General features: G+C 41.9%; 1 protein-coding gene across 1 annotated transcript in view; it reads left to right on the forward strand.

Moving 5' to 3' along the window:
* Positions 1-16,341: 16,341 nt before the first annotated feature.
* Positions 16,342-26,037, forward strand: part of gnat2 (guanine nucleotide binding protein (G protein), alpha transducing activity polypeptide 2) — a 40,844-nt gene continuing 31,148 nt past the window's right edge. The window contains exons 1-3 of the mRNA XM_064956242.1: positions 16,342-16,575; positions 23,009-23,051; positions 23,554-23,695. Coding sequence (XP_064812314.1) covers positions 16,464-16,575; positions 23,009-23,051; positions 23,554-23,695 — 297 coding nt within the window. The 5' untranslated portion in view covers positions 16,342-16,463. The remainder of the gene's footprint in view (positions 16,576-23,008; positions 23,052-23,553; positions 23,696-26,037) is intronic.

Raw genomic sequence — 26,037 nt, forward strand, 5'->3', positions numbered from 1 at the left:
CTACCACAGCATTCTGCAGCAATACACTATCCCATCTGGTTTGCATTTAGTGGGACTATCATTTGTTATTCAACAGGACAATGACCCAAAACACACCTTCAGACTGTGTAAGGGCTATTTGATCAAGAAGGAGAGTGATGGAGTGCTGCGTCAGATAACCTGGCCTCCACAATCACTGAACTCAACCCAATTGAGATGGTTTGGGATGAGTTGGACCTCAACAAGTGCTCAGCATATGTGGGAACTCCTACAAGACTGTTGGAAAAGCATTCCAGGTGAAGCTGGTTGAGAGAATGCCAAGAGTGTGCAAAGCTGTCATCAAGGCAAAGGATGGCTACCTTGATGTATCTTGCTTACCACTTTTTTTGGTTAATACATGACTCCATGTGTTATTTCATAGTTTTGATGTCTTCACTATTATTCTACGATGTAGAAACTAGTAAAAATAAAGAAAAACCCTTGAATGAGTAGGTGTGTCCAAACTTTTGACTGGTACTGTACATGTCAGTACATACCTACAAAAAGTAAGTCACATGGGATAGAGGCATTGTTCCATGAGGTGTTGCTTTATTTGTTTTGTTGAAGCTAGATTTGCTCTTCATTTGCACTATATTAGATGGAAGGGAGTTCCATGCAGTCATGGCTCTGTATAATACTGTAACTTTCCTTGAATTTGTTCTGGACCTGGGGGCTGTGAAAAGACCCCCGGTGGCAAGTCTGGTGGGGTAAGTGTGTGTGTCAGTGCTGTATATAAGCTGACTATTATACCCATTTCAGACAGAAGATGTGGTATGTTACCTGTAAAACAGCCCCTTATTTATCCCTTTCTTGCAGGTATGTCCCTTTTGTACATATCATTGTGTAACTGGACAATTGTGGAGGGGTAGGGAGTTGGGGGTGTTGTGAAACCATCGATGCTGTTTGCAGTTCAAATTGGGGAGGTGTTAATGGATTTACCTGCAGAGAAGCACAGAACCAATCAGATCCCATACCTGCATTCTGGTTACGGAGTCTGTGAAAATGCAGGTATGTAAGGATATTACTGGCCACAAATTCTAAAACGGACTGCAACTCTTTGGTTAGGGTTGCAGCAATTTCACTAGATTTGGTTACTGACGATTATAGAAGCTTCCATTAAAGAAAAACCTATGTGTTCTATTAGATAGATAGCTCTGAATCCAGGATGTGGCTGACGTTGAAAAGCAGGCCATGGTCAATAATATCAATGGCTGCACTGAAATCTAAAAGTACAGCTCTTACAATCTTCTTATTATCAATTTCTTTCAACCAATCATCAGTCGCTTAGCTGGCCCCTCTAGCGCAAATCGCTCAGTTCTGCCTCCAGGGCAAGATTCATCCCAATAAAAGTCAACCTGTTTATAAATACACAAGTCCAGGCCCTAGTTTCTATAGGCTGATCTGGTGGTAAACTGCTCTGTATACTGTGTCTGTACTTCACTACTCTTAGAAAAAGAGACTAGTGCAGATCAAAACATCAATGCTAAGGTTACAATTGGTCCAAAAATACAATAGCCAATATTAGAGCGTTAACACACTTTCACTTCTACTGAAGGACGTCACCTGGCATTGGCGCCAAGATGGAAAATCCTTTTCTAAAGCTGATGGAGAATAAAGTCAGCCTTGTCCTTAGATAAGCCCGTTCATCTCTCCCAATCTGTTCATTCATCCCATTGTACCATTTAAAGCATTTGGGCTCCCAAGTGGCGCAGCGTTCTAACGCACTCCACCACAGTGCTAGAGGCAGCACTATAGACCCTGGTTCAATCCTGGGCTGTATTACAACAAGCTGTGGTCGGGAGCCCCATAGGGCGGTGCACAATTGGCCCAGTGTTGTCCTGGTTAGAGTTTTAATTCCAAACAACAATACTGAAATTGGTTCTGAATATTATGTATTCCCATTTTTGTTTTAAGTTGTTTTTAAAAACTCAACTTTTTAAACATTGTATCAACAGTTGTGGGTATTTGGATAGTTTTTAATGTGCGTTATTCAAGGAACATTTCATATGAATTTGATTTCCACGTATCCAGTCCTCAAATGAATGCGTCTCTAGGACTGTCTTCCGGTTGTCTTTAAAAGTAGAATTTATTTCACTGTCTGCTTCTTAAAACCAACCCAAGAGGAAGTACAAACTTAACTATAAGTATGGTATTCAAAATAATTTGTAAGGTTACGTGCGTAGTTGCTTTAGTATTTTAGGGATTACTGCGAGTAGTGGCTTATTCTACGTCATCACTGTGAGTATCCCTATATAAGCTCTCTTACAGGCTAAACCACTTATATATGGCATAGCTATATTGGCTAGGGCCTGGAGTAAACCATCTAACTGGCCCTACATGCTAGAAGGCTAATTAATACCATAGAGAGACTAGATAAACCCTGTAACTGGTCCTACATGCTGGCAGGCTAATACCATAGAGACTGACTAGATAAACCCTGTAACTGGCCCTACATGCTAGCAGGCTAATATCATAGAGACAAACTAGATAAACTCTGTAACTGGCCCTACATGCTAGCAGGCTAATACCATAGAGACAAACTAGATAAACCCTGTAACTGGCCCTACATGCTAGCAGGCTAATACCATAGAGACAAAATAGATAAACCCTGTAACTGGCCCTACATGCTAGCAGGCTAATACCATAGAGACAAACTAGATAAACCCTGTAACTGGCCCTACATGCCATTGAGGGATTCCACCATTTTAATATAAGGAAACATTTCAGTACATCCGCAATAACATCTGCTAAACATGTATGCGACCAATAAAATTTGATTTGGCTAGCAGGCTAATACCAAAAGAGACAGACTGGGGTTTGGCAAGTCAATGGGAGAAGGGAACAATTCTTCCTAAATTGTTAATTTTCTTGATTTCTAAATGTGCTTCCTCTATCCAACTCTATGGCTCATTGACCGCAGGTATAAATAAAGGATGATGCTTATCTACAGAAGCCTCCTCTGGTTACTAAATACCATCTGTTTAATCTCAAACCACCATACTATTACTCACCACTGTTTCATAGTGTCAATTCAAAGTGAATGAAGGTAATGTATCCCTGATCCCTTTCAATTAACACTATGGCCCTATATGGATTGGTAGGTATAGAGGTATGGAGAGAGGGAGAGGAGAGAGAGATGGAAAAAGAGACAGACAGCTCAACCAGCGAGGGACTGAGACCAGAAATGGGCCAGGGAATTTCTTTTTCAATGTAAAGTTTTATTAAGTTTTCTTGTTTTTCAATCAACCAACAAAACACATTCCACATTCACAGATGTGACAGGCTTAAAAAAACAAAAATAAAAAGTAAAAAAATATAATAGTACATTTGGAAAAATTAAAATACATTTAAATGAAAGATTAAGAAAAATAAGTGTTTTTATTTTTATTTGACTTCATCTATTTATTTTTCTTGGTGCATATATACATATATACATTCACACACATACCCATACATACATGCATACATACATACACACACACACACACACATACACACATACAGACACACACACACACACACACACACACACACACACACACACACACACACACACACACACACACACACACACACACACACACACACACACACACACACACACACACACACACACACACACACATACATACACACACACACACACACACACACACACACACACACACACACACACACACATACATACATACATACATACGCACACGTACTCAAAAACAAAACTAAAATAAAAACACAAAAAAAACGTATATAACACATGCAGCAGCACTATGAAGGTTCTTATAAGCTATTTCTAGCATTCGCATTCGCTTTTCCTAGAGAAATTATTAGCCCAATTTGTTTTAATCATGCGTATTTGCCCGAGCTGGTCTATGGCCTACCTCAAAAGCCCTATTCTTCAAGTATAGGCAATCAACCCCTGACATACACGTGTCTTACAACAATATCCTATAATTAGTTAACAAATTAACAAATTGGTTTGAGGTAGCAGCCAGTGACTAAGTAGACGAGGTTGGGTTCAAATACCAGTCAGTCACACATGGTACTGGCTCTGCAAATAGTTGCGTGAACTAACGGGACGCCAAAAAAAACGTGCAGGAGAAATAGGATTGGCCCTGCTGGGAATCTATTTACATGTATCTGGGTGAATGAAAGCCTGTGGCACAGCAATATTCCATGTGAGGGACTCGCATTCCTTTATCTCAGTCTGAGACAGAGCTACACGCTTGTTATTGAAGGTAACCTGGTTGACATGCAAAGCTTTTGGGCAGTTGGCATGTTTTTCCCTTGTTGCCCATGCAGGCTTCAGGTAGAGCCAGTAGAATCCCCTGTTACCCATGCAGGCTTCAGGTCGAGCCAGTAGAATCCCCTGTTACCCATGCAGGCTTCAGGTAGAGCCAGTAGAATACCCTGTTACCCATGCAGGCTTCAGGTAGAGCTAGTAGAATCCCCTGTTACCCATGCAGGCTTCAGGTAGAGCCAGTAGAATACCCTGTTACCCATGCAGGCTTCAGGTAGAGCCAGTAGAATCCCCTGTTACCCATGCAGGCTTCAGGTAGAGCCAGTAGAATCCCCTGTTACCCATGCAGGCTTCAGGTAGAGCCAGTAGAATCCCCTGTTACCCATGCAGGCTTCAGGTAGAGCCAGTAGAATCCCCTGTTACCCATGCAGGCTTCAGGTAGAGCCAGTAGAATACCCTGTTACCCATGCAGGCTTCAGGTAGAGCCAGTAGAATCCCCTGTTACCCATGCAGGTTTCAGGTAGAGCCAGTAGAATCCCCTGTTACCCATGCAGGCTTCAGGTAGAGCCAGTAGAATACCCTGTTACCCATGCAGGCTTCAGGTAGAGCCAGTAGAATCCCCTGTTACCCATGCAGGCTTCAGGTAGAGCCAGTAGAATACCCTGTTACCCATGCAGGCTTCAGGTAGAGCCAGTAGAATCCCCTGTTACCCATGCAGGCTTCAGGTAGAGCCAGTAGAATACCCTGTTACCCATGCAGGCTTCAGGTAGAGCTAGTAGAATCCCCTGTTACCCATGCAGGCTTCAGGTAGAGCCAGTAGAATACCCTGTTACCCATGCAGGCTTCAGGTAGAGCCAGTAGAATACCCTGTTACCCATGCAGGCTTCAGGTAGAGCCAGTAGAATCCCCTGTTACCCATGCAGGCTTCAGGTAGAGCCAGTAGAATACCCTGTTACCCATGCAGGCTTCAGGTAGAGCCAGTAGAATACCCTGTTACCCATGCAGGCTTCAGGTAGAGCCAGTAGAATACCCCGTTACCCATGCAGGCTTCAGGTAGAGCCAGTAGAATACCCCGTTACCCATGCAGGCTTCAGGTAGAGCCAGTAGAATACCCTGTTACCCATGCAGGCTTCAGGTAGAGCCAGTAGAATACCCTGTTACCCATGCAGGCTTCAGGTAGAGCCAGTAGAATCCCCTGTTACCCATGCAGGCTTCAGGTAGAGCCAGTAGAATACCCTGTTACCCATGCAGGCTTCAGGTAGAGCCAGTAGAATCCCCTGTTACCCATGCAGGCTTCAGGTAGAGCCAGTAGAATACCCTGTTACCCATGCAGGCTTCAGGTAGAGCTAGTAGAATCCCCTGTTACCCATGCAGGCTTCAGGTAGAGCCAGTAGAATACCCTGTTACCCATGCAGGCTTCAGGTAGAGCTAGTAGAATCCCCTGTTACCCATGCAGGCTTCAGGTAGAGCCAGTAGAATACCCTGTTACCCATGCAGGCTTCAGGTAGAGCCAGTAGAATACCCTGTTACCCATGCAGGCTTCAGGTAGAGCCAGTAGAATCCCCTGTTACCCATGCAGGCTTCAGGTAGAGCCAGTAGAATACCCTGTTACCCATTCAGGTAGAGCCAGTAGAATACCCTGTTACCCATGCAGGCTTCAGGTAGAGCCAGTAGAATACCCTGTTACCCATGCAGGCTTCAGGTAGAGCCAGTAGAATCCCCTGTTACCCATGCAGGCTTCAGGTAGAGCCAGTAGAATCCCCTGTTACCCATGCAGGCTTCAGGTAGAGCCAGTAGAATACAGTGGGATAGGTATTGAAAACCGTTTTATATCCATGGTATAGGAATTCTGTTAGTGTTTAAGTTCCATGGCTAATCAATGAACACAAACACGACATGATCTAAGAATGGAGATTTTGTTGCGAAGAGACAGAATCATTAGATCATTTGTTTTGGGTACTATCCACATGTAGCTCGTTTTTGGTTGCAAGTTCAGGAATGGCTGAATAATTAACCCTGCAAATAGCACTGCTGGCTGAAAATTCATAGTTAAATCGATCAATAATATAACAATACTCTTAGCAAAAAAAAAACATGTATCTTTAATTTACAATCTGTAGAAACTATGAGAATAGAAATGCTTAGAACTTTTGTGAAACATCACAGCACAGTGGAATGGCAAATAGAAATCTAATATGGATGGTGTTCAGAGATAGATGGGAGGGGTTGAGGGGAGCTGAAGGATGGGACTGGATGGTGTTCAGAGATAGATGGGAGGGGTTGAGGGGAGCTGAAGGATGGGACTGGATGGTGTTCAGAGATAGATGGGAGGGGTTGAGGGGAGCTGAAGGATGGGACTGGATGGTGTTCAGAGATAGATGGGAGGGGTTGAGGGGAGCTGAAGGATGGGACTGGATGGTGTTCAGAGATAGATGGGAGGGGTTGAGGGGAGCTGAAGGATGGGACTGGATGGTGTTCAGAGATAGATGGGAGGGGTTGAGGGGAGCTGAAGGATGGGACTGGATGGTGTTCAGAGATAGATGGGAGGGGTTGAGGGGAGCTGAAGGATGGGACTGGATGGTGTTCAGAGATAGATGGGAGGGGTTGAGGGGAGCTGAAGGATGGGACTGGATGGTGTTCAGAGATAGATGGGAGGGGTTGAGGGGAGCTGAAGGATGGGACTGGATGGTGTTCAGAGATAGATGGGAGGGGTTGAGGGGAGCTGAAGGATGGGACTGGATGGTGTTCAGAGATAGATGGGAGTGGAAGTGGGAGTGGAAGTGGGAGTCCAAGTGTTGGTTTACTCCAATTAGGGGAGGGGTGGTAGGGTTAGGGGAACATAACAAAATATGTTAAATACAGTTAGCATGAAAAAGTATTTGAACCCTTTGGAAATACCTGGATTTCTGCATAAATTGGTCATGAAATTTGATCCGATCTTCATCGAGGTCATAACAATAGACAAACACAGTCTGTTTAAACTAATAACACACAAACAATTCTACGTTTTCATGTCTGTATTGAACACACCATGTAAACATTCACAGTGCAGGGTGGGAAAAGTATGTGAACCCTTGGATTTAGTAACTGGTTGATCCTCCTTTGGCAGCAATAACTTCAACCAAACGTTTTCTGTAGTTGCAGATCCGACCTGCACAACGGTCAGGAGGAATTTAGGACCATTCCTCATTACAAATCTGTTTCAGTTCAACAATATTCTTGGGATGTCTGGTGTGAACAGCTCTCTTGAGGTCATGCCACAGCATCTCAATCATCGGGTTGAGGTTAGGACTCTGGCGGGGGCAATCCAGAAGGCGTATTTTCTTTGTGTGAAACCATTTTGTTGTCGATTTACGTCTGTGTTAAGAGTCGTTGTCCTGTTGCATCACCCAACTTCTGTTGAGCTTCAATTGGCAGACAGATAGCCTAACATTCTCCCGCAAAATGTCTTGATTAATACTTGGGAATACATTTTTCCGTCGATAATAGCAAGCTGTCCAGGCCCTGAAGCAAAGCAGCCCCAAACCATGATGCTCCCTCCACCATACTTTACAGTTGGGATGAGGTTTTGATGTTGGTGTGCTGTGCCTTTTTTTCTCCCCACATAGTGTTGCTGTTGTGCGTTCCTTCCAAACAACTTAACAGTAGTTTCACAGTGGCACTGTGGAACATCCAGGTGCACCTTTGCAAACTTCAGACGTGCAGCAATGTTTTTTGACAGCAGTGGCTTCTTCCGTGGTGTCCTCACATGACACCATTCTTGGTTAGTGTTTTACGTATCGTAGACTCGTGAACAGAGATGTTAGCATGTTCCAGAGTATTTATCTGACACTCACTGATCTTAATGAGCATTCTGCACTGTGCTCTTGCAGTCATCTTTGTAAGACAGCCACTCCTAGAGAGAGTAGCAACAGTGCTAAACTTTCTCCATTTCTAGACAATTTGTCTTACCGTGGACTGATGAACATCAAGGCTTTTAGAGGTACTTTTGTAACCCTCTCCAGCTTCAACAATTCTTCTAATGTCTTCTGAGATGTCTTTTGTTTGAGGCATGGTTCACATCAGGCAATGCTTCTTGTGAATAGCAAACTCAAAATGTGTGTGTTTTTTAGGCAGCTCTAACCAACATCTTCAATCTTGTCAAATTGATTGGAATCCAGGTTAGCGGACTCCTGACTCCAATTAGCTTTTGGAGAAGTCATTAGCCTAGGGGTTCACATACCTTTTCCAACCTACACTGTGAATGTTTAAAGTATGTAAACGTACAATTGTTTGTGTGTTATTAGTTTAAGCAGACTGTGTCTGTCTATTGTTGTGACTTAGATGGAGATCAGATCAAATTTGATGACCAATTTATACAGAAATCCAGGTAATTCCAAAGGGTTCACATACTTTTCTTATAATATAATATTACAGTACCAGTCAAAAGTTTGGACACCTATTAATTCAAGGGTTTGTCTTTATTTTTACTATTTTCTACATTGTCGAATATTAGTGAAGACATCAAACTACGAAATAACACATCATGTAGTAACCAAAAAAAAGTGTTGAACAAATCAAAATATATTTCAGATTTTAGATTCTTCAAAATAGCCACCCTTTGCCTTGATGACATCTTTGCACACTCTTGGCATTCTCTCAACCAGCTTCATGAGGAATGCTTTTCCATCAGTCTTGAAAGAGTTCCCACATATTCTGAGCACTTGTTGGCTGCATTTCCTTCACTTTGCATGTCCGGCTTATCGCAAACCATCTCAATTGGGCTGAGGGCTGGTGATTGTGGAGGCCAGGTCATCTGATGCAGCACTCAATCACTCTCCTTGGTCAAATAGCCCTTACACTGCCTGGAGGTGTGTTTTGGGTCATTGTCCTGTCGAAAAACAAAATGATAGTCCCATTAAGCGCAAACCAGAAAGGATGGCATATCACTGCACAATGCTGTGGTAGCCTTATTGGTTAAGTGTGCCTTGAATTTTAAATAAATCACAAACAGTGTTACCAGCAAAGCACCCCCACACCTCCTCCATGCTTCACGGTGGGAACCATACATGCAGAGATCATCCGTTCACCTACTCTGCATCTCACAAAGACATGGCGGTTGGAACCAAAAATCTCAAATTTGGACTCATCAGATCAAATGACAGATTTCCACCAGTCTAATATTCATTGCTCTTGGCCCAAGCAAGTCTCTTCTTCTTATTGGTGTCCTTTAGTAGTGGTTTCTTTGCAGCAATTCAACCATGAAGGCCTGATTCACGCAGTCTTCTCTGAATAGTTGATGTTGTGATGTGTCTGTTACTTAAACTCTGTGAAGCATTTATTTGGGCTGCAATGTGAGGTGCAGTTAACTCTAAAGAACTTTTCCTCTGCAGCAGATGTAACTCTGGGTCTTTTTTTCCTGTGGCGGTCCTCATGAGAGTTTCATCATAGCGCTTGATGGTTTTTGCAACTGCACTTGAAGAAACTTGAAAAGTTCTTGACATTTTCCGGATTGACTGACCTTCATGTCTTAAAGTCATGATGGACTGTCATTTCTCTTTGCTTATTTTAGCTGTTCTTGTCATAATATGAACTTGGTCTTTTCCCAAATAGGGCTATCTTCTGTATACCACCCCTATCTTGTCACAACACAACTGATTGGCTCAAACACATCAAGAAGGAAAGAAATTCCACAAATGAACTTTTAACAAGGCACACCTGTTAATTGAAATGCATTCCAGGTGACTACCTCATGAAGCTGGTTGAGAGAATGCCAAGAGTGTGCAAAGCTGTCATCAAGGCAAAGGGTGGCTACTTTGTAGAATCTCAAATTTAAAATATATTTTAATTTGTTTAACACTTTTTGCTTACTACACGATTCCACATGTGTTATTTCATAGTGTTGATTGATGTCTTCACTGTTATTCTACAATGTAGAAAATAGTAAAAATAAAGAAAACCCCTTCAATGAGTAGGTGTGTCCAAACTTTTGACTGGTTCTGTACATTTATAAAACACATATATGGGCAATTTGAAATGATGCAGACAATTACATTGATAGAAGCTACTATCTATCTGAAATATTTAAAAAAACAAGATAAAATAATTGAGCATGAGTAACCATGGTGATGTGGTCAACCATGCTGTCGTAGTGAGTAACGCCTAGACTCTAACTCACCGGGGAATCTCGCAGTGTTGTGGTGCACAGATGACCCGGGTTCAGAGACCAGTTAGTCACACATGGCAATCAATTGGACCCAAAAGAGTACAATACGCTGGGGATTGACTCTGGGTGTCTGGGACAGGGCCACCCGCTTGGTATTAAACTCATGACATGCAAAGCTTTGGGGCCGTTCCATGGCTGAGCAGGGTGACCCAGTTGCTCCCCTATTTGCCCAGAGTCCACCCACACAGACGGCAAGGGGCCATCTGCCCGGTTTAAGCCTGTCCCTCCCTGGGTGGATCAGGGGCTCTGTAGGGGTAATCTCCTCAACAGATCAGCAGTGATGATGGTGGGGGTGGTGTGTGTGTCTGTGCTCGTGCGTATATATATATATGTGTGTGTGTGTGTGTGTATCTGCGCGTATGCATGCAAGTGTATGTGTGCGTGTCCATGTGCACTTGCGTGTGTGAATGTCTGCTCGTGCGCCTATGTGTGTGGTTGGCCTAGTCCAGCCATCCACGCCTTAGAGACATTCATTGGATTGGATAGATGATGAGGCCATGATTAGCTGACAATGGAAGCCTTTGGGGATTTGGCTCTGGAGTAAAGTAGCTAGCTGTCACTTAGCGTTTCTGTTAGGGGAGATTCAGTGACGTCCATCTGATGCTGACTATCTTAGGAAAGCACTTGATTCCAGATGGAGAGATGCAAAGCCTAAGATCGGGGATCCCTTCTTTCTTTTTGGGGATAAAAGTGTTCTTCCGGAGAGGTTACCAGGGTTCTTGAACTGCATCAGGGTTCTGCCAGGGTTTGACCAAGGTTCAACCAGGGTTCTGCCAGGTCTAAGGGGGTGATGAGGTAGGTTAACCCTGGTCTAAGGGGGTGATGAGGTAGGTTAACCCTGGTCTAAGGGGGTGATGAGGTAGGTTAACCCTGGTCTAAGGGGGTGATGAGGTAGGTTAACCCTGGTCTAAGGGGGTGATGAGGTAGGTTAACCCTGGTCTAAGGGGGTGATGAGGTAGGTTAACCCTGGTCTAAGGGGGTGATGAGGTAGGTTAACCCTGGTCTAAGGTTGTGATGAGGTAGGTTAACCCTGGTCTAAGGTCGTGATGAGGTAGGTTAACCCTGGTCTAAGGAGGTGATGAGGTAGGTTAACCCTGGTCTAAGGTTGTGATGAGGTAGGTTAACCCTGGTCTAAGGTCGTAATGAGGTAGGTTAACCCTGGTCTAAGGTTGTGATGAGGTAGGTTAACCCTGGTCTAAGGTTGTGATGAGGTAGGTTAACCCTGGTCTAAGGTTGTGATGAGGTAGGTTAACCCTGGTCTAAGGTCGTAATGAGGTAGGTTAACCCTGGTCTAAGGTTGTGATGAGGTAGGTTAACCCTGGTCTAAGGTTGTGATGAGGTAGGTTAACCCTGGTCTAAGGGGGTGATGAGGTAGGTTAACCCTGGCCTAAGGTTGTGATGAGGTAGGTTAACCCTGGTCTAAGGGGGTGATGAGGTAGGTTAACCCTGGTCTAAGGTTGTGATGAGGTAGGTTAACCCTGGCCTAAGGTTGTGATGAGGTAGGTTAACCCTGGCCTAAGGTTGTGATGAGGTAGGTTAACCCTGGTCTAAGGGGGTGATGAGGTAGGTTAACCCTGGTCTAAGGTTGTGATGAGGTAGGTTAACCCTGGTCTAAGGTTGTGATGAGGTAGGTTAACCCTGGTCTAAGGGGGTGATGAGGTCGGTAAACTGTGGTCTAAGGTCGTGATGAGGTAGGTTAACCGTGGTCTAAGGTCATGATGAGGTAGGTTAACCCTGGTCTAAGGTTGTGATGAGGTAGGTTAACCCTGGTCTAAGGTTGTGATGAGGTAGGTTAACCCTGGTCTAAGGGGGTGATGAGGTAGGTTAACCCTGGTCTAAGGGGGTGATGAGGTAGGTTAACCCTGGTCTAAGGGGGTGATGAGGTAGGTTAACCCTGGTCTAGTGTTGTGATGAGGTAGGTTAACCCTGGTCTAAGGGGGTGATGAGGTAGGTTAACCCTGGTCTAAGGGGGTGATGAGGTAGGTTAACCCTGGTCTAAGGTTGTGATGAGGTAGGTTAACCCTGGTCTAAGGTTGTGATGAGGTAGGTTAACCCTGGTCTAAGGTCGTAATGAGGTAGGTTAACCCTGGTCTAAGGTTGTGATGAGGTAGGTTAACCCTGGTCTAAGGTTGTGATGAGGTAGGTTAACCCTGGTCTAAGGTCGTAATGAGGTAGGTTAACCCTGGTCTAAGGTTGTGATGAGGTAGGTTAACCCTGGTCTAAGGTTGTGATGAGGTAGGTTAACCCTGGTCTAAGGTTGTGATGAGGTAGGTTAACCCTGGTCTAAGGTCGTAATGAGGTAGGTTAACCCTGGTCTAAGGTTGTGATGAGGTAGGTTAACCCTGGTCTAAGGTTGTGATGAGGTAGGTTAACCCTGGTCTAAGGGGGTGATGAGGTAGGTTAACCCTGGCCTAAGGTTGTGATGAGGTAGGTTAACCCTGGTCTAAGGGGGTGATGAGGTAGGTTAACCCTGGTCTAAGGTTGTGATGAGGTAGGTTAACCCTGGCCTAAGGTTGTGATGAGGTAGGTTAACCCTGGCCTAAGGTTGTGATGAGGTAGGTTAACCCTGGTCTAAGGGGGTGATGAGGTAGGTTAACCCTGGTCTAAGGTTGTGATGAGGTAGGTTAACCCTGGTCTAAGGTTGTGATGAGGTAGGTTAACCCTGGTCTAAGGGGGTGATGAGGTCGGTAAACTGTGGTCTAAGGTCGTGATGAGGTAGGTTAACCGTGGTCTAAGGTCATGATGAGGTAGGTTAACCCTGGTCTAAGGTTGTGATGAGGTAGGTTAACCCTGGTCTAAGGTTGTGATGAGGTAGGTTAACCCTGGTCTAAGGGGGTGATGAGGTAGGTTAACCCTGGTCTAAGGGGTGATGAGGTAGGTTAACCCTGGTCTAAGGGGGTGATGAGGTAGGTTAACCCTGGTCTAGTGTTGTGATGAGGTAGGTTAACCCTGGTCTAAGGGGGTGATGAGGTAGGTTAACCCTGGTCTAAGGTTGTGATGAGGTAGGTTAACCCTGGTCTAAGGTTGTGATGAGGTAGGTTAACCCTGGTCTAAGGGGGTGATGAGGTAGGTTAACCCTGGTCTAAGGGGGTGATGAGGTAGGTTAACCCTGGTCTAAGGGGGTGATGAGGTAGGTTAACCCTGGTCTAAGGGGGTGATGAGGTAGGTTAACCCTGGTCTAAGGGGGTGATGAGGTAGGTTAACCCTGGTCTAAGGGGGTGATGAGGTAGGTTAACCCTGGTCTAAGGGGGTGATGAGGTAGGTTAACCCTGGTCTAAGGTTGTGATGAGGTAGGTTAACCCTGGTCTAAGGGGGTGATGAGGTAGGTTAACCCTGGTCTAAGGTTGTGATGAGGTAGGTTAACCCTGGTCTAAGGGGGTGATGAGGTAGGTTAACCCTGGTCTAAGGGGGTGATGAGGTAGGTTAACCCTGGTCTAAGGTTGTGATGAGGTAGGTTAACCCTGGTCTAAGGGGGTGATGAGGTAGGTTAACCCTGGTCTAAGGGGGTGATGAGGTCGGTTAACCCTGGTCTAAGGTTGTGATGAGGTAGGTTAACCCTGGTCTAAGGGGGTGATGAGGTAGGTTAACCCTGGTCTAAGGTTGTGATGAGGTAGGTTAACCCTGGCCTAAGGTCATGATGAGGTAGGTTAACCCTGGTCTAAGGGGGTGATGAGGTAGGTTAACCCTGGTCTAAGGGGGTGATGAGGTAGGTTAACCCTGGTCTAAGGGGGTGATGAGGTAGGTTAACCCTGGTTTAAGGTTGTGATGAGGTAGGTTAACCCTGGTCTAAGGTTGTGATGAGGTAGGTTAACCCTGGTCTAAGGGGGTGATGAGGTAGGTTAACCCTGGCCTAAGGGGGTGATGAGGTAGGTTAACCCTGGTCTAAGGGGGTGATGAGGTATGTTAACCCTGGTCTAAGGTTGTGATGAGGTGGGTTAACCCTGGTCTAAAGTTGTGATGAGGTAGGTTAACCCTGGTCTAAGGGGGTGATGAGGTAGGTTAACCCTGGTCTAAGGTTGTGATGAGGTAGGTTAACCCTGGTCTAAGGGGGTGATGAGGTAGGTTAACCCTGGTCTAAGGTTGTGATGAGGTAGGTTAACCCTGGTCTAAGGGGGTGATGAGGTAGGTTAACCCTGGTCTAAGGTTGTGATGAGGTAGGTTAACCCTGGTCTAGTGTTGTGATGATGTAGGTTAACCCTGGCCTAAGGTTGTGATGAGGTAGGTTAACCCTGGTCTAAGGTTGTGATGAGGTGGGTTAACCCTGGTCTAAAGTTGTGATGAGGTAGGTTAACCCTGGTCTAAGGGGGTGATGAGGTAGGTTAACCCCGGTCTAAGGTTGTGATGAGGTAGGTTAACCCCGGTCTAAGGTCGCGATGAGGTAGGTAAACCGTGGTCTAAGGTCGTGATGAGGTAGGTTAACCGTGGTCTAAGGTCATGATGAGGTAGGTTAACCCTGGTCTAAGGTCGCGATGAGGTAGGTAAACCGTGGTCTAAGGTCGTGATGAGGTAGGTTAACCGTGGTCTAAGGTCATGATGAGGTAGGTTAACCCTGGTCTAAGGGGGTGATGAGGTAGGTTAACCCTGGTCTAAGGGGGTGATGAGGTAGGTTAACCCTGGTCTAAGGTTGTGATGAGGTAGGTTAACCCTGGTCTAAGGTCGCGATGAGGTAGGTAAACCGTGGTCTAAGGTCATGATGAGGTAGGTTAACCCTGGTCTAAGGGGGTGATGAGGTAGGTTAACCCTGGTCTAAGGGGGTGATGAGGTAGGTTAACCCTGGTCTAAGGGGGTGATGAGGTCGGTTAACCCTGGTCTTAGGGGGTGATGAGGTAGGTTAACCCTGGCCGAAGGTTGTGATGAGGTAGGTTAACCCTGGTCTAAGGTTGTGATGAGGTAGGTTAACCCTGGCCTAAGGTCATGATGAGGTAGGTTAACCCTGGTCTAAGGGGGTGATGAGGTAGGTTAACCCTGGTCTAAGGGGGTGATGAGGTAGGTTAACCCTGGTCTAAGGGGGTGATGAGGTAGGCTAACCCTGGTCTAAGGTTGTGATGAGGTAGGTTAACCCTGGTCTAAGGGGGTGATGAGGTAGGTTACCACTGGTCTAAGGGGGTGATGAGGTAGGCTACAGCAGTGCTGGATCAAAAGCCTGAACTGTACTGTGCTCGGTAATGTTTCTTTCCCATTGTCCTTTACAGCGGTTCCCTTTACGGTTTATATAGTACTGGAAGCATCACTGTCATAGGAAGCTGCACTTTTGAATCATATACAAGAGCTCTTAAAAGGACAATCTGCAGTTCAAACAATAGCAAAGCTGTTAAACAGCTGAGGGACGGGGCTGGAGAAATGTAACCACTCTCTGCTAGACAGAGATATGATACAAGGACTGACCATCCATGATATCAACATTATAGTATCAACCATGTTTTCAGGCTTTTTTTCAGTATTTGTTTACATGTACTGTGTTTACAAACATTGGAGTAAAACAACAAGCTCATAAGGCATTGAGTTATAGTCTTGAAGAATCAATGGCTTTATACCTATATAGACATTTCATTTTAAAGTCCTCTAATGGAGGTACCAACGCTCCTTAATAAATCATATACAAAACCTCTGAAAGGTCATTCTCTAGTGTCAAAGTTACAGAAAATGGGAACAGTCAATGCATCTCTCCTTCTCAAATCCCTAACCAACCGTAGAGGAGCCAAATTGGTCGTGTTTTGGTCTCTTCAGTCCAGACCTGATTAGCTGTGTTAATAGGATTTGGCTTCTTGTTCCATGTTCTATGACATGAGCTTTAAACCACAGAGACTACCCGAGTGACATTTAGCACCTGAACCTGCAGAGGAGCGACACTCTGACTCAACCTTTGAACAGTAGCCTACCTCGCCGAACAACTACTTAACGATCTAACTGATTGTTCCTCTAGCTGTGCGATCACACATCGTTTAGTGACTGAAAGGCTGTTTCTGTGTAGTTAGGCACTCCGGACAACTAACCGCCAAGATGTCGATGGACCAGCCGGAGGATCTGGAGATGGAGGGAGAGGAGGGGATAGACTCCAAGGAGCTGAAGAAGCAGCTGGCCGAGTCTAAGGCAGTTAAGGTGCTGATGCTGGGTAAGTGAACTGAACCCATTGGGTTGAATGTATCGGAGGTGATTTGAAAATCATAATGTTAATGTGAGTGTGTGTTAACCCTGTCTGAGACTTAGAAGCCAGAAAGATGTCCTTTTGGTCTAATGGCTAAGAGGTTAGGATCCCCCCACTATATGTTTTCCCCCTGTTCATATAGAAACTGAAATTATATATTTCAACTAAATACCATGGAATAATAAACAGGATATTTGTTGTGCAACATTTAACACAACACATTTGGCCTCCCGATAGCACTAAAACTATTTAAAATTAAATTGAGATTACCATATGTCACCTGTTTGAAAAACATCTGTCATTTGCACATTTAATGTTTCTGCTGTTGAATATAGACCATGAAATGATATGATACTTTCTCTATGGTCACATTTCAATCAAACACAGACAATTAAGTTTGTTTTTGTCTGTGAATTGATTATGCACTCTGTCTGAACATTGACAGTTGCCAAACTGCTGCCAAACCATCTTCCTGGAGATCTACTGTCCTGTAGGTTTTCAGTCCAACCCTCTTCCTGGAGATCTACTGTCCTGTAGATTTCCCTAATTTAACATATCTGATTCAGCTAGTTATGGTCTTGTTGAGCAGCTAATAAGTAGAATCAGGTGTGGTAAATTAGGGTTGGACTGAAAACCCACAGGACTGTAGATCTCCAGGAAGAGGGTTGGGCTGGTTAAGAGCAACACTTTGTCTGAACATTGACAGTTAAGAGCAAACAAACACTGATCAAGGCATAACGTTCTTTCTCTTAGAATGTTTTAAGATATATGTGACTGAACCTAGAAAATAAGGAACATTGTTAAAGTTCAGACTAAGAGCTTTAAATTACATTTATCCCTGAGGTAGATTGAGGTACATTTCTCCCTGAGGTACATTGAGGTACATTTCTCCCTGAGGTAGATTGAGGTACATTTCTCCCTGAGGTAGATTGAGGTACATTTCTCCCTGAGGTACATTGAGGTACATTTCTCCCTGAGGTGGATTGAGGTACATTTCTCCCTGAGGTAGATTGAGGTACATTTCTCCCTGAGGTAGATTGAGGTACATTTCTCCCTGAGGTAGATTGAGGTAGATTGAGGTACATTTCTCCCTGAGGTAGATTGAGGTACATTGAGGTACATTTCTCCCTGAGGTAGATTGAGGTACATTTCTCCCTGAGGTACATTGAGGTACATTTCTCCCTGATGTACATTGAGGTACATTTCTCCCGGAGGTACATTGAGGTACATTTATCCCTGAGGTAGATTGAGGTACATTTCTCCCTGAGGTAGATTGAGGTACATTTCTCCCTGAGGTAGATTGAGGTACATTTCTCCCTGAGGTAGATTGAGGTACATTTCTCCCTGAGGTGCATGCTCCTTGCCAGAAGAGTTTTAGTCCAGGGGAAAGTCAGGACACAGTGAGGTGCTGAAAGAATCACTACTTTAGGTCCAAGTTAATCATGTTCCCTTGCTGATGAGAGGCCAAGCCTATTACTCTAACTGGTTTAGTCCAGTCTCAGAATCCAGTCCAGATTGGTGTACCCATCCTCTTGTCAGACAGCATTTAACCTTTCACACTATCATGCTGACCCAATCCAAACTGTGCTTTCACACAGTGGTGGAAAATGTACCCAATTGCCATACTTGAGTAAAAGTAAAGATACCTTAATTATGGCTGGGGGCAGTATTGAGTAGCTTGGATGAATAAGGTGTCCAGAGGTGCCCAGAGTAAAGGGCCTGCTACTCAGTCCCAGTTGCTAATATATGCATATTATTAGTATATTTTGAGAGAAAACACTCTGAAGTTTCTAGAACTGTTTGAATGATGTCTGTGAGTATAACAGAACTCATATGGCACGCAAAAACCTGAGAAAAAAATCCAACCAGGAAGTGGGAAATCTGAGGTTAGTCGATCTTCAACTCATTCTCTATTGAAGATACAGTGGGATATTGGTCATGTTGCACTTCCTAAGGCTTCCACTAGATGTCAATAGTCTTTAGAAACTTGTTTCAGTCTTCTACTGTAAAGGAGGGGCTCATAAGGGCTCTTTGAGTCAGTGGTCTGGCAGAGTGCCACAGGCTCGTGATGCTCGTTCACTTGAGAGGTAGCTCGCATTCCATTGCTTTTCTACAGACAAAGGAATACTCCGGGTGGAACATTATTGAAGATGTATGTTAAAAACATCCTAAAGATTGATTCTATACATTGTTTGACATGTTTCTATGGACTGTAACGGAACTTTTTGACATTTCGTCTGCTCCTAGTGAATGCGCACAAAAAGCGCTAACAAAAGTAGCTATTTGGACAAAAATGATGGACATTATCGAACAAAACAAACATTTATTGTGGAACTGGGATTCCTGGGAGTGCATTCTGATGAAGATCATCAAAGGTAAGTGAATATTTATCGTGTTATTTCTAACTCCTGTTGTTGACTGCACAATATCGCGGATATCTTTTTGGCTGGTTTGGGCTGTGAGCGCCGTACTCAGATTATTGCATGGTTTGCGTTTTCCATAAAGCTTTTTTGAAATCTGACACAGCGGTTGCATTAAGGAGAAGTGGATGTAAAATTCCATGTTAATACTTGTATCTTTGATCAACGTTTATTATGAGTATTTCTGGAAATTGATGTGGCTCTCTGCAAAATCACCGGATGAGATTTCTTGATATAAATATGAACTTTACCGAACAAAACATACATGCATTGTGTAACATGAAGTCCTATGAGTGTCATCTGATGAAGATCATCAAAGGTTAGTGATTCATTTTATCTCTATTTCTGCTTTTTATGACTCCTGTCTTCGGCTTGGAAAAATGGCTGTGTTTTTCTGTGACTTGGCAGTGACCTAACATAATCGTTTGTGGTGCTTTCGCTGTAAAGCCTTTTTGAAATCGGAGATTAGATTACCTTTGAAATGGTATAAGATACTTGTATGTTTGAGGAATTTTAAATTAGGAGATTTCTGTTTGAATTTGGCTCCCTGCACTTTCACTGGCTGTTGTCATATCGATCCCATTAGCGGGATGAGTACTTTTGTGTGTCAGGAAAAATTAGTACTTTTGTGTGTCAGGAAAAATGTATGGAGTAAAAAGTACATTTATTTTCTTTAGGAATGTAGTGTAGTAAAAGTAAAAAGTAAAAATATAAATAGTAAATTACAGAGACCCCAAAAAACGACTTAAGTAGTACTTTAAAGTATTTTTATTTAAGTACTTTACTCCACATCATTCTGACCCAATCCAAACTGTACTGTGCTCTGACTTAGTGTTCTTTTCACCTAGTTCCTCTTCCAGCACCTATGATGTATGGGTTCAGATGGGTTCTCAGATCAGCAGGGTTCAGATGGGTTCTCAGATCAGCAGGGTTCAGATGGGTTCTCAGATCAGCAGGGTTCAGATGGGTTCTCAGATCAGCATGGTTCAGATGGGTTCTCAGATCAGCAGGGTTCAGATGAGTTCTCAGATCAGCATGGTTCAGATGGGTTCTCAGATCAGCAGGGTTCAGATGGGTTCTCAGATCAGCAGGGTTCAGATGGGTTCTCAGATCAGCAGGGTTCAGATGGGTTCTCAGATCAGCAGGGTTCAGATGGGTTCTCAGATCAGCAGGGTTCAGATGAGTTCTCAGATCAGCAGGGTTTGACTAGGTTCTCAGACCAGCAGGGTTTGACTAGGTTCTCAGATCAGCATGGTTTGACTGGGCAGAGGTTCAGTAGTGTGAAAAGGGTAATTCCCTTAGCCTCTCTGCATGTAGCCACTTAAAGTCTCAATCAAGGTCAAAGATCAGATCCTGAAACAGTCAGTATATACAGTGCCCTTTCTAATCATTGGAACAGTGAAGCATGTGTCTTATTTTGGCTTTATACTCGATGCTTGAAATCAAACAATGACATTAAAGTGCAGACTGTCAGCTTTAATTTGACGGTATTTTGATCCATATCAGCTGAACCGTTTAGAAATTATAGCCCTTTATGTACATAGTCCCCCCATTTTAGGAATTACAGCCCTTTATGTACATAGTCCCCCCATTTTAGAAATTACAGCCCTTTATGTACATAGTCCCCCCATTTTAGAAATTACAGCCCTTTATGTACATAGTCCCCCCATTTTAGGAATTACAGCCCTTTATGTACATAGTCCCCCCATTTTAGAAATTACAGCCCTTTATGTACATAGTCCCCCCATTTTAGGAATTACAGCCCTTTATGTACATAGTCCCCCCATTTTAGAAATTACAGCCCTTTATGTACATAGTCCCCCCATTTTAGGAATTACAGCCCTTTATGTACATAGTCCCCCCATTTTAGGAATTACAGCCCTTTATGTACATAGTCCCCCCATTTTAGGAATTACAGCCCTTTATGTACATAGTCCCCCCATTTTAGGAATTACAGCCCTTTATGTACATAGTCCCCCCATTTTAGGAATTACAGCCCTTTATGTACATAGTCCCCCCATTTTAGGAATTACAGCCCTTTATGTACATAGTCCCCCCATTTTAGGAATTACAGCCCTTTATGTACATAGTCCCCCCATTTTAGGGGAGCAAAACTATTGGGACAAATTCACTTGAGTACTAAAGTGGTGAAAAGTGAATGTATTTGGTCCTATATCCACAGCACGTAATGACTACATCAAGCTTGTGACTCTACAAACTTGTTGGATGCATTTGCTGTTTGTTTTGGTTGTGTTTCAGATTATTTTCAGCCCAATAGATATTAATGGTCAATAATGTATTGTGTCATTTCTGGAGTCACTTTTATTATAAATAAGAATAGAATATGTTTCTGAACACTTTTACATTAATGTGGATGCTGCCATGATTACGGATAATCCTGAATTAATCGTGAATAATGGATGAGAATGACATGCTAACCTCTCACCATTTCAATAAAGGGAGGTTAGCATTTTTTTGGGGGGGGGGTATATGACAGGGTCTAACTTTCTCTTAATCTTAAACACAACCAAAATAATGAGCAAATGCATACCAAAAATGTGTATAGCCACAAGCTTGACGTAGTCATTGCCATGCTAGGAATATGGGAGCAAATACTACACTTTTTACTACTTTAATACACACAAGTGAATTTGCCCCAATATGTTTTTGTTAGCCATATGCAGTAAAGCCTAGACATTAGATTGGGGATGGGAAGCGAACACACGTTTTAAGGTCTCGTTTCTCAGGTTGATTGTTGTTTTTATTGCACGGGCAGTGATATCTCTTGATCCACAGGGGCCAAACGAAATGTTTACAGGTTACATACTGCTTGATGTGTTAAGACAGGATCAGGTTACATACTGCTTGATGTGTTAAGACAGGACCAGGTTACATAATGCTTGATGTGTTAAGACAGGACCAGGTTACATAATGCTTGATGTGTTAAGACACAGGACCAGGTTACATACTGCTTGATGTGTTAAGACAGGACCAGGTTAGATACTGCTTGATGTGTTAAGACAGGACCAGGTTACATAATGCTTGTTGTGTTAAGACAGGACCAGGTTACATAATGCTTGTTGTGTTAAGACAGGACCAGGTTACATAATGCTTGATGTGTTAAGACAGGACCAGGTTACATAATGCTTGATGTGTTAAGACACAGGACCAGGTTACATACTGCTTGATGTGTTAAGACACAGGACCAGGTTACATACTGCTTGATGTGTTAAGACACAGGACCAGGTTACATACTGCTTGATGTGTTAAGACAGGACCAGGTTACATACTGCTTGATGTGTTAAGACACAGGAGACATAAAGCCCCACACTCAATAGGGAGGTGGATGAAGAGGAGGGCGGACAAACCTTAATCTGGATGGGCACTGAGCCAATGGGTGCTATCTGTGACTAGGAGTGGTGCAGGACTTAACCAATTAGAGTAGACTAAATAAAAAAAACATCTCCTTCAGAACATGGTCCCCTCTTAGCGTTTAAAATGAAGGTTTTAAAATAAAGGTTTTTAAGTGACATCCAGACCTTTGTCCTGGTGTGTTCTGAGTCCCAGTAAGGAGATGTCAGTGATCTCCACACAGACTGTTCAGTCAAACTGCTCTATTTTCAATCTGTCCCATAGGGCTCTGGTCAAAATTAGGGCACTATATAGGGAAGAGGGTGCCATTTGGGAATAACCCTATGTTTCGCTGGCCACCAGGTCCAGGACTATTAAGATATTTTATTGTCACGTACACCGGATAGTGTAGTGAAATGTGTTGTTTTACAGGGACAGTCATAGTAGAACACCCCTGGAGCAAATTAGGGTTAAGTGCCTTGCTCAAGGGCACATCGGCAGGTTTTTCACCTTGTCAGCTCGTTTTTTTTGAGCCAGTCACTGACAAAACCCTTTGTAATTAAAAATGACTGAATGGTTGACCTTTATTTAACTGTTGTAATAAATGGTGTATTTTTGTTTTCTTTCAGGTGCTGAGGAGTCTGGGAAAAGTACCATTGTAAAACAAATGAAGTAAGTTAAGTTACAAATGAAGTACGCTTTCGGGTTCTCTCTCTGTTCTCTCTCTGGGCGGCAGGGTAGCCTAGTGGTTTGAGCGTTGGACTAGTAACCGGAAGGTTGCGAGTTCAAACCCCCGAGCTGTCAAGGTACAAATCTGTCGTTCTGCCCCTGAACAGGCAGTTAACCCACTGTTCCCAGGCCGTCATTGAAAATAAGAATTTGTTCTTAACTGACTTGCCTAGTTAAATAAAGGTAAAATAAAAAAAAATATAAAAAAATAAAAATAATAATATGGGGCAGCAGAGAAGTGAGCTGCACTGCCACAGAACCACCACTAGGTGGCAGTTTGGATAATTGAGCCACAGGGAAATTCCACAGAGTGACAGACTCAGATGTTACAAAGTTAAACAAACCATACAACTCTATGCACAACATAGACTACGTTAAACAATAAAAAAAAAAAAAGTGGAATAACTGTACCAATAGTTCTTCATCGTCTTCTTCTTCTTCACAGAATCCTTCACCTGGGTGGTTTTAATAAGGAGGAGAAGGTGTCATCCAGGGGGGCGATCTTTGGTAACATCCTGCAGTCAGCTCTGTCCATCGTCAGAGGCATGAGCATCCTGGGGATCAAGTACGGATCACCGGCTGCAGAGGTGGGAACTGCAGGCTGGGTGTTTGTGTGTGTGAAACAATACTGAAATATACTGTACTATGTAGACATGTTATACATGTTGTACTATATAGACATGTTATACATGTTATACTATATAGACATGTTATACTATACAGACATGTTATACTATACTGTTATACTATACAGACATGTTATACTATACTATACAGACATGTTATACTATATACATGTTATACTGTACTATACTATACAGGCATGTTATACTATATAGACATGTTATACTATATACATGTTATACTGTACTATACTATACAGACATGTTATACTATACAGACATGTTATACTATACAGACATGTTATACTATACTATACTGTTATACTATATTATACTATAGACATGTTATACTGTACCTTATGTTATACTATATTATACTATAGACATGTTATACTATATAGACATGTTATACTATACAGACATGTTATACTATATACATGTTATACTGTACTATACAGACATGTTATACTATACAGACATGTTATACTATACAGACATGTTATACTATACTATACTATACTGTTATACTATATACATGTTATACTGTACTATACTGTTATACTATACTATACTGTTATACTATACTATACTGTTATACTATATAGACATGTTATTCTATACTATACTGTTATACTATACTGTTATACTATATAGACATGTTATACTGTACTATACTGTTATACTATACTATACTGTTATACTATACTATACTGTTATACTATACTATACTGTTATACTATATAGACATGTTATACTATACAGACATGTTATACTATACTATACAGACATGTTATACTATATACATGTTATACTGTACTATACTATACAGGCATGTTATACTATATAGACATGTTATACTATATACATGTTATACTGTACTATACTATACAGACATGTTATACTATACAGACATGTTATACTACATACATGTTATACTGTACTATACTATACAGGCATGTTATACTATATAGACATGTTATACTATACAGACATGTTATACTATACTATACAGACATGTTATACTATATACATGTTATACTGTACTATACTATACAGGCATGTTATACTATATAGACATGTTATACTATATACATGTTATACTGTACTATACTATACAGACATGTTATACTATACAGACATGTTATACTATACTGTTATACTATATTATACTATAGACATGTTATACTGTACCTTATGTTATACTATAGACATGTTATACTATATAGACATGTTATTCTATACTATACTGTAATACTATACTGTTATACTATACTGTTATACTATACTGTTATACTATACTGTTATACTATATAGACATGTTATACTATACTATACTATACTGTTATACTATATAGACATGTTATACTATATAGACATGTTATACTATACTATACTGTTATACTATATAGACATGTTATACTATATAGACATGTTATACTATATTATACTGTTATACTATACTATACTGTTATACTATATAGACATGTTATACTATATAGACATGTTATACTATACTATACTGTTATACTATACTATACTGTTATACTATACTATACTGTTATACAATACTATACTGTTATACTATATAGACATGTTATACTATATAGACATGATATAGACATGTTATACTATACTATACTGTTATACTATACTGTTAAACTATATAGACATGTTATACTGTACTATACTGTTATACTATATAGACATGTTATACTATATTATACTGTTATACTATACTATACTGTTATACTATATAGACATGTTATACTATACTCTACTGTTATACTATACTGTTATACTATATAGACATGTTATACTATACTATACTGTTATACTATACTGGTATACTATATAGACATGTTATACTGTACTATACTGTTATACTATATAGACATGTTATACTATATTATACTGTTATACTATACTGTTATACTATATAGACATGTTATACTATACTATACTGTTATACAATACTATACTGTTATACTATATAGACATGTTATACTATATAGACATGTTATACTATACTATACTGTTATACTATACTGTTATACTATATAGACATGTTATACTATACTATACTGTTATACTATACTGTTATACTATATAGACATGTTATACTATACTATACTGTTATACTATACTGTTATACTATATAGACATGTTATACTATATTATACTGTTATACTATACTATACTGTTATACTATATAGACATGTTATACTGTACCTTATGTTATACTATATTATACTATAGACATGTTATACTATAGACTTGTTATACTATACTGTTATACTATATAGACA

This window comes from Oncorhynchus masou, chromosome 33 (assembly GCF_036934945.1).
Source record: "Oncorhynchus masou masou isolate Uvic2021 chromosome 33, UVic_Omas_1.1, whole genome shotgun sequence".
Classification (NCBI taxonomy): Eukaryota; Metazoa; Chordata; class Actinopteri; order Salmoniformes; family Salmonidae; genus Oncorhynchus; species Oncorhynchus masou.